The sequence below is a fragment of the Cyprinus carpio genome, chromosome A3 (genome assembly GCF_018340385.1).
Source record: "Cyprinus carpio isolate SPL01 chromosome A3, ASM1834038v1, whole genome shotgun sequence".
Lineage (NCBI taxonomy): Eukaryota > Metazoa > Chordata > Actinopteri > Cypriniformes > Cyprinidae > Cyprinus > Cyprinus carpio.
This window is the reverse complement of record NC_056574.1, coordinates 18,728,075-18,737,846: the sequence shown is the minus strand read 5'-3', so window position 1 is coordinate 18,737,846 and position 9,772 is coordinate 18,728,075. Positions and strand designations below refer to the sequence as shown.

General features: G+C 41.2%; 1 protein-coding gene across 1 annotated transcript; it reads left to right on the top strand.

The window, feature by feature from the left end:
- The first annotated feature begins 3,340 nt into the window (after positions 1-3,340).
- Positions 3,341-4,203, top strand: LOC122136961 (zona pellucida sperm-binding protein 3-like). Its single transcript, XM_042721546.1, has 5 exons — positions 3,341-3,456; positions 3,529-3,632; positions 3,701-3,878; positions 3,950-4,067; positions 4,134-4,203. The coding sequence occupies exons 2-5, from the start codon at positions 3,557-3,559 to the stop codon at positions 4,194-4,196; spliced, it is 435 nt and encodes a 144-aa protein (XP_042577480.1). The 5' UTR covers positions 3,341-3,456; positions 3,529-3,556; the 3' UTR covers positions 4,197-4,203.
- The last annotated feature ends 5,569 nt before the right edge of the window (positions 4,204-9,772 follow it).

Sequence of the window (9,772 nt, the reverse complement as noted above, 5' to 3'; positions counted from 1 at the left end):
TGGGAGATCGCGTCATAACAAACTTGTGAGATCACAATGAACAAAGAGTAACAGTTTTTTTCGTGGTTAGAAAGAGGCTCTTGCAGTGTTCTAGCTTATAATTCATTTAAAATTGAACTTTGTTTTTCGGCCACACCACGTGGCAAAGTTTCGGAATGACATTTGCATATTTATGCGGGATTTGCTTCAAAGGCGCAGTGATTGACAAGTGATTAACCATATCAATAGACGGGACACATTATGTGTTATGTGCATTAAGACGAGAGCACCCTCACTAATTTCAGAAGCACCCTCCGTGATTTTTCTGGAACCTGTTGGATACTCTTTTATTGCAAAAAAAACAACAAAATACAAATGCACTAATAAATACTTAATAACTGTCTTTACAATTTAGCACTTAAAACTAAAGTAAGCTATTAAATAATAAAATAACTAACAGAGAGGCTGAACTTGCTAAATCGCCTTGCCTTCCATTTAGTGAAAAAAGCCTACTCCTTTACCTGAATTAGAAAAAAAGGGCTCCCTCTGGTCTTTCAGCGAGGACACTTTTGAGGGGCATACACTTATATCTGAGCGAGAGTAGACAATTCATTAAAGAACCTGTATATTTAAAACTAATGTTCATTTTTGTTGTGAGTACAAGGAAATGCTGAACGGGAGTGAGAGTTCGTCTCACGCCTTACACGGATCACGTACCATTTATAACGCCTTATCGGTAATTTGTCATTCAGATCCCGCTATAAAACCCTCCTAAAAGTAAGGTTAAAGCAGAGGATCCGCCACTGACAGATGCATACGGTTATAAATCCTAAACAATCCTATTGCAAGCTAATCTGGTAGGGGAGGCACCTGGGGTGGCCACCCCATGTAGACCCACCTGCTCTCTGCTAATCGGTGGTGGTGCCACTGAATTGAAGTACCCCAATAACATATGATTTTGTTTATATGACCGGTGGCGTGTCGGCGGGGAGGAGGATCAGGGTGTGCAGCTGCTGTACCCAACCTGTGGCATTAGGATGGAAGTTGATCAGCTTCTAAAGTTGCATGTGATTAAATTTTTCAGGGGATGTGTGACTGCATGGTCACATACTTTGTAATGTTTTTATACTTCTCTTTTGCGAATCTGCGATGGAATGGATCATTTGTTGGACCCCATCAGAAGCCAGGATGGTTTTGGTCCATGTAACCTCCTGCACTGGCAAAATGATGACAGGGGTCAGCATCAGAGAATCCTTATTTCATGGTGACATGCATGTGGGGGTACCGTGGATCGCTTATGGGGGAAGGACCGCCATAGTGACAGAGATCTCATGTGACAACCGAAACGGTGGAAGGGAGCCATAGGACAGAGAGGGACGTGTCAGAAGAGATGGGGGTGAGAAGTCAGACCATAAAGTACAGCTTCACAGTTCCTGATCACCGCCACAACCGTCAGAAAAGCAGATGGGACAATTAAATTGTACAGGATAGAAGCAGTCACTGTTCTTAGATCAGAACACTACAACTGACCCAGTCTCGTGTTTTACCTTTGCTGCTTGGGGTCCTTTTTGTCTATATAGTATGAAGCTGTATTTAAAGGGCCTAGAGACTAGAGCTACCCCATCATCCTTGTCATTTACCGGAAATAAATACATCCAATACAGGCTGTTTCAGCCATTTATAACTGTGATTTGGCAAGATGAGTAAAATGCACCTTGAGCCTAAGGTTGCGTTAGTGCATTTGCCTGTTCATTGGCACACAATTGTTCTTCGGAAGAAACTAATAGAATGAGAATGTTTTCATTCCGCTGTGTATCATGATAACAAAAACCAATATAGATATTCAGAATCCTCTTTGTTAATAGGTTGCATACTTTTTTTATTACTATGCTGCTTTACAAACTATGTTGGAACAAAATATTTATTTTAAGACTTTAAGATTTCCCAGTGTTTTAATGTCGGTGCGTCATGTTTTCTCTGCTGTCTCTACCATTTCAGTCTTATGTCAATTAATGAGCTTATCTTTTGCTTATCCCTGTTTAATATTTGAATTTTACAATGTTTTTTTAGTCGTCGGTTTCGATTTTTGCTGTGCTGTCTAGCAATGTATTTCACCATTGAAACAATGAAGGTCTACATAATCTACACACACTAGCAACTTAGTCCTAACACAGTTTGGAAATGGGGAGAAAACATACAGTGAATCGACAATACAATCGATGTGCTGTTGTGATCTTGCATTTGCTCCATTTAGGTCTCTTGTGATGATTGATGTGCTGATGTGAGGCACATTGTGTAACAATCTAAATGCTGACTGTAGAAAGCGATCTTTATTATTGTGGATACGGTGGTGTACAATTCTGTCTGTGGTCCATGTTTATGAATTAATAAAAATATAGAGGCCACAAAAGAGGTTGTGTTTCAGAGAATTGGTGTCATTTGGATATTGAAAATAAGCAATAATTTGGTTTTGGGCCCTTAAATCAACATGTGTCCTTATATGGCGGCGTCATTTGTTCCGAGTAATAAGCTTAATCCAATGACTTTCACCTGTGACATAATTGATTGAGTAAATAGGCAGGGCCAGAGACAAACAATGATTGTCATTGTAGAGGTGGAGCCATGCTGATTTTTCAGCTGTATAAATTTGGGCGGTAGAGGCCTAATGCATCAAATTGAAACACAAGCTTAGCAATAATTGGGTTCTAGCAAGTTGGAGTAGGATTGGTGGTTGTTCTGGCACTGGAGTTTACTCTAGAGCACTTTGGATGAACAAAAAGCAGTAGTAACTACTTTTTTATGCCTAGGGCTCTATCCAAAAGTTCAGAAGACTGACTCCAGAATGCCACCAATTCTACGAAATATAACCTAAGTACCCAGCACTTGTAAACTCCAAAAACTTCCTGCTTCCGTTTCATGTCCAGAAACCAGCCCGGAGTGATTTTTAAAAAAGCCTTCTCAAGATGTTTGTTGTTCAGTCCAAAAGAGCTGCTGCTGGTCCAGTGAAAAAACTGACATGGAGATTTACCAAGCCTCCAGAAGACCCAACGCAGCCAAGTGTTCCCTTTAATTTGCTCCATCCTGTCCCCTGCCAAAGTTTTTGCGGCCCGATGTCTGAAAACTCTGTATATGTGGAGTGATGCAAGTTTCTTTGGATGGGAAAGCCACTGAGTCTATCTGCTTTTTACACTGGGAGGCTGACGCATGGAGACGACCCTTCTGCTCAAGTGCTCCTCTTTGAGTCAGAACTGCATGGGAGGTGGTAGTAATACTAACTGTGCGGTTGTCACCTTTTCCTTTCATAACACTTATGGTTCTGAATGGTTTCGTGTAAGACATGCTTCTACCCATTTAGGTGACTGAATATGAGCTTGTGTATACGTTCGAACTTGTGTACACCCCACAAGAGGTTTTATATGGTGTTCCTATTGTTAGGAGCAGTAGTGCAGTGGTTGGTATCGCGTGTCACTATTCAAGGTGAGGGCAGAATTCAAGGTTACTGGATGTACTAAACCCCATATAATGACCATCTATCTAACTCCCTTGCAGAAAGCATAATGTGAGTAGCGATGCCTTAATGCCCAATTGGATCCCATATGCCGCTTCTAAAGCTGCAGAGGAGATCTTTGTGTTCTCCCTCAGGCTCATGACTGGTTGGTATATCAAACAAGTTCATAACACACCAGTGCTTGTGAACTTGTGCTAAAAGGTGTCTTTGCAGATGACTGGCAATTCGAGAGACCTTCTAACCAGTACTTCCTGGGTGATATCATAAACATTGAGGCGTCTGTACAGCCATACAACCACGTTCCCATCCGTGTATTTGTGGACAGCTGCGTTGCTACAACAGTTCCTGATGCTGCATCTATCCCCAGATACTCCTTTATTGAGAACAATGGGTAAGTGGTGCACCTCATGTGTCCCACTCTCTAGAAGTATTGCAAGACTTCTAACTGGTTTCTCTTACCAGGTGCCTAGTTGATGCCAAACTCACAGGCTCAAGGTCTCACTTTATGCCCCGAACTCAAGGTGATAAGCTGCGGTTTCAGCTGGAGACATTCAGGTTCCATCAAGCAGGCAGTGGACTGGTATGTGACAAGCTGTGCAACACTTTGTATAATGGTACCATGGTCTACAAACAACTGTCTTTGCAGATCTACATGACATGCATATTGAAAGTGGCTGCAGCAACTTCTCCTGCTCCAAATAAGTCCTGAACAAAAGCTTTGTTCATTCTCTGCTAATGGGTAAGCCCCCCCCCCCCCCCCCTAAGTGTAACATGTGCTTGGGATTCCTACACTTAAGGGTTTGGTCTTGTCAGTGGTATCCGCAGATGATCTGAACCGGTGTGTGGCTGCTGTGACACCACCTTTAGTACCAAAGTGAGACGTGATCCAATGATGTAAAGGTCCGCTGGATCTATTTTTTTTTTTCTTTTTCATTTCTCTCCCTAGCACTGCTCTTCTACTATGCCCGTTTTGTTTCCGCAATCTGGGGGGGATAAAGCAATCGGTTGGAACCCATTATGTCAGGAATTGGCCATGGACAAAAAAATGAAACTGGAAGTGCCAGGGGATTTGTTAATAAATAAATTTAGCCTTAATCTGTTTTTGATCGTTTGTCTACAACTGTTTTATCCTATTCCTGTGTCTTTCCTAGCTCTCCAGCAGAAACCAAAACTCCCTGTAATCTATACACCCACAACCTGTTGACTCTGGTCTTTCATTTGAAAGCCTGTTCAAACTCCCATTCCTTAAAAACCTTTCTGAAGTTAATCTACACAATGCGTAAATAATGGGATGTCAAAGTTCCGGAGAAACGAGTTTAGCTTCAACTCAGTTTAACAAACTGATCCAGCTAGATTTGAGTCCTTCAGGTTTCTGAAACCGACAGGGTTGTGTTGGATCAGGTTGAACAAACTCGCCGAGCTGAGAAGCCCTTCAGGGACAGAGTTTGACACCCGGCCCTGATATAGTTTTTTTCTCAACCAATAAAAGTAACTAAACTGCCAGTGAAACATTTGTGGTAAATTATGTAGTGACTAATTAAGAAAGAAAATACAATGGTGCTGCTGGTGTATGAGGTTTTCAAACTGTTCCTGGCCTCCCTGCGTCCTAGTTCTTATTGTGACAACCCATTAAAGTCATGGAGTACTCAACTCATCAATGGAGTTAATTCTTGGGTTTACATCCAAAATGAGGGAACTGCAAAATAAGTCTTTAAAAAGAAAATGTTTTAAAAAAATGTCCAATGTGTAAGCAGTATTTGGGATGGTGTTGGTTTAATCTTAAGCACTAGGCACGCAGCCGAAACCAGGATTTCTTGGAGTTCTTCAAAAATGACCGTAACAGGTCTGTACCAGCAGCACAAATGTTTCCATTGTGGATGCCTGTCAGGATTGACTATAAAAGCCTTCTCAAGATGTTTTGGGGGGTGTTCAGTCAAAAGAAGCTGTTGCTGAGTCCCAGTAGCGAAATGACAGTTTTCCAATCCTACCAAAGACCCACCGCAGCCAAACGTTCCTTTTGATTGCGCTATCCTGTTCCTGCCAAAGTGTAGTAGCTCGATGCAGGGAAGAATTCAATATTTGGAAGGTGTTGAAGACTTTGGCACTGGACAACTACTATGCCCTCTGCTTTTACACTGGAGGCTTTATTGCAACCTAGAGAGGATCCTTCTGCTCAAGTGCTCAGCTTTGATCGAACTGTATGGGTGGGTGCAGCACACTCAATAGTGATGTCATGGTTGTTTTTGTGGTGTAGGTTCTGTGGGCTTCATATGGTTTCCTAATTGTCAGGCTGTGGTTAGTGTTGATTTCACTATCCAGGTAAGGTTAAATTCAGGAGTGTTAGATATCCGAATACAGTTAAATCACCATTGTTGTGTGACTACCTTGGACACACACCATACTCCTGTCCCACCCACTTTTGTAACACAAAGTTACGCCACTGGATATGCTGCCATAGTGTGCCCCCCCCCCTAACAACTGTCTTTGCAGGTCTATAACATCACATCAGTGAAGGTGGCCTGCAGATCCCCCCAAGACAACAGTCCCTTAGCAAGTGAGCAGAAAGCTTGTTAATTCTCTGCTAAGGGGTATGTTAACCAGAGACTCAGATGTTAGTGTAAATGAGGCTGTGGCAAGTAATATTGTTTGTTTTGGCAGGTGGGTTTCTGCAATGAACTGACCAGTTGTATGGCTGCTGCAGACACAACCTGTAGCTCAGGTGGAAGTGATCAGCTTCTTACAGTATAACTAAGACCCCAATTATTATTATACTTGTTATTTAAGAGGCTTTTTCACAATTTGTTTTGTTCTTCAGATCTATGTGGGAAAGAACCTCTTTGGGCCTATCATGTTAAGAATATACTATGGACAAAATGTTTAACTGATGTTAGCTTACATTCATTCATCATTGGTTCTGAATATGAATCATGGCCTTTGACTTCTAACATCTCTCTCAAAAAAAAAAGAAGAGAAAAAAAAAGAAGGGGGGGGGTCCCCCCCCCCCATAAGTGTACGGTGCTTGGGGGTTGCCTTTAACATTAAAGGTTGTGTCTTGTCGGATGGGTATCCTCAGATGAGTTCTGTAAACCAGTTGTGTGGTCTTCTTGTAACACCACCTGTAGTACCCGAAAAGTGGACGTAGATCCAATGATTAAAGGTCTGGATCTATTTTTTTTTTCTTTTTCATTTCTCTCCCTAGGCACTGCTCTTCTCACTATCTGTTTGTTTCTCAGATCTGTGGTGGGATAAAGCATCTGTTGGACCCATTAATGTCAAGGAATATGGCCATGGACAAAAAATGACTGGAAGTGCCATGTGATTTGTTAATAAATAAATTTAGCCTTAATAGGTTTTGTGATCTCTTGTCTACAACTGTTTGTATCCTATTCTGTGGCTTTACTGCTCTCCAGCATGAACCACAAACTCCCTGTAATCTACCCACAACCTGTTGACCTCTGGTCTTTCATTTGAAAGCAGCTGGTTCAAACTCCCCAATTCCTTAAAACCTTTCTGAATGTTAATCTACACATGCGTAAATAATGGGATGTCATAGTTCCTGGAGAACCAGAGTTTAGCTTCAACTCAGTTTAAACAAACCTGATCCAGCTAATTTGAGTCCTTCAGGCTTTCTGAAACCAACATGGTTTGTGTTGGAGCAGGATTGAAACCAAACTCTGCAGAGCTGAAGCCCTTCAGGGACAGAGTTTGACACCCCTGATATAAGTTTTTCTCAAACCAATAAAAGTAAACTAAACTTCAGTGAAACATTTGTGGTAATATGAATATGTAGTGACTAATTAATAAAAAGAAAAATACAATGGGCTGCTTGCTTGTGTATGAGGTTTTCAAACTGTTCCTGGAGCCTCCCTGCCAGTCTATTTCTTTATTGGACACATTAAAGTCATGGAGTACTCAACTAATCAATGGAGTTAATTCAGCTGGGTTACATCCAAAATGAGGAGACTGCAAAATAAGTCTTTAAAAAGAAAATGTTTAAAAAAAAAAAATGCCACAATGGGGTAAGCAGTATTTGGGATGGTGTTGGTTTATCTTTAAGCAACTAACGGCAGCAGCCCTAAACCAGGATTTCTTGGAGTTCTTCTAAAAATATGGCCATTAGAATAGTCCTGTACCAGCATCACAAAGGTTTCCAGTGTGGATGCCTGTCAGGAGTAACTATGAGAAGCCTTCTCAAGATGTTTTGGGTGTTCAGTCAAAAGAGCTGTTGCTGAGTCAATGTAGCTTGAAAAACCGACAGTTTTCCAAGCCTACCAGAAGAACCACCACGGCCAAAAGCGTTCCTTTCTTTGAGTTGCGCTATCCTGTTCTTTTACCAAGAGTGTAGTAGCTCGATGCAGGGGAGAATTCAATATATGTGGGGAGGTGTTGAAAAGACTTTGGCGCTGGACAACTACTAATGCCCTCTGCTTTTACACTGGGAGGCTGTGTTGCAACTAGAGAGGATCCTTCTGCTCAAGTGCTCATCTTTTGAGTCGGAACTGTATGGGTGTGGCAACACACCAATAGTGATGTTATATGGTTGTTTTATGTGTGTAGGTTTCTGTGGGCTTCATATGGTGGTCCACTATTGTCAGGAGCTGTGTTTAGTGTTGACTTTCACTATCAAGGTAAGGATTAAATTCAGGATTGTTAGATGTCAGAATACAGATTCGTTCACTCAGTTGTGGGGGACTACCTTGACACACACCACATACCCTGCTTTTCCAATCTAATTTCTTGAGAGAAACAAAGTTAAGCCACTGGATATGCTGCCATAGTGTGCTAACAACTGTCTTTGCATGCCTACATCACATACATTGTGAAGGTGGCTGCAGAATCCACATGAACAAGTCCTGAGCAAAGTGAGCTAAGAAAGCTTGTTAATTCTCTGCTAATGGAGTATGTTAACCAAGACTCAAGATGTTAGTGTAAATGAGGCTGTGCAAAGTAATTATTGGTTTGTTTGGCAAGGTGGGTTTCTGCAGATGGCTCTGACCAGGTGTACATGGCTGCTGCAACACAGCCTGTAGCATCAGGAGTGGAAGTGATCAGCTACTTGCCAGGTATAAACTAAGACCCCAATTATTAGCTATAATTGTTATTTCAAGATGCTTTTTCACAATTTGTTTGTTCTTCAGATCTATGGGTGGGGAAAGAACCTCTTTGGGCCCCTATCAGTGTTAAGGAATATTACTATGGACAAATTTAACTGATGTAGCGTACATTCATTCATTGGTTCTGAATTAATGAATCATGGCTAGTTGAATCTAAAACAATGCACATTCCTTGGCTAAAACCCAAAGCTTTTAGCCCCTGAACTCATGCAGAGTAAATCAAACTCTCTGCAAGCTGAATGACCGGCCTGGTGCCAGCAGGGCTGGGTTTAAATTCCTGACCAGGTAAGTAAAACTTTATTACCCAACTGGGAGAAACAGAAAAAGCTAGCTTGCTAGGAATTCTTGTAAGGAACAAGGAAAGTAAAATGTATTCTAAATGTATTATTGACGTGTATTTCCTTTTTGTTGCTTAGATGTCTTCCATATCAAATTGGAGTATCTGCAATTTTATAGATGTGTTAATGGAAACTTTAGAAATGTGTGTAGTTCTGCATATAAGATGTAACTTTATGTTTTCTCCTACCTTTACCTGTCATTCTTGTTATCTGTTTAACCGTCTTGCTTTGACGAACCACTCATACATAGGAAATAACAGTAAAAATGTATTGTGGGGCTTATACCATCTTGCTGGAATATAACTGCTGAATTCTGACAGCACATAGCTCACTCAGTGGAACATGCTCCCCCAGAGACAAAGGAACTTTTTTCCGGCTTCAGATCATGGTGGTTCATTTGGTTGTTGGTGCGAATTCAGCGGTTATATTCAACTGGGCTCTTTAATTCCAAGGCTCTTACGACACACTATTGTCTCTTCGATAACTAGACTATTAAACAGCAAAATATTTTAGGCAGGAGAAAACATAAAGACCCATATCTGAGCTTACGACTAAAAGATTTGAATAACACACGACTAAAACTGGGCTATTTGTATGGAAATCACAAAAGAAAATGCAATCAGCCATTTAGAAACCATTTACTTTGTTCTACAGAACTACAACAACTTCAGACTTAAATAAGGTCAGTGACAGTATGTTGCTTTTAGAAGTTGTTACTACGTAATTCGAGGCCGCTTTGGGTTTTAATAGTGTTCAACGACCATATTCGACAATTCAGAACAATGAATGGTGTACGCTTACATCAATTAAGAACGTCATGGCTCTCCACTTAA

Excerpts from the sequence above, each read along its gene's own strand:
- LOC122136961 (XM_042721546.1), top strand. The coding sequence starts at position 3,557 with ATGCCCAATTGGATCCCATATGCCGCTTCTAAAGCTGCAGAGGAGATC. Across the intron at positions 3,633-3,700 it reads CTCCCTCAGGCTCATGACTG|ATGACTGGCAATTCGAGAGA; the intron begins GTTGGTATATCA and ends GTGTCTTTGCAG. Across the intron at positions 4,068-4,133 it reads ATCAAGCAGGCAGTGGACTG|ATCTACATGACATGCATATT; the intron begins GTATGTGACAAG and ends CTGTCTTTGCAG.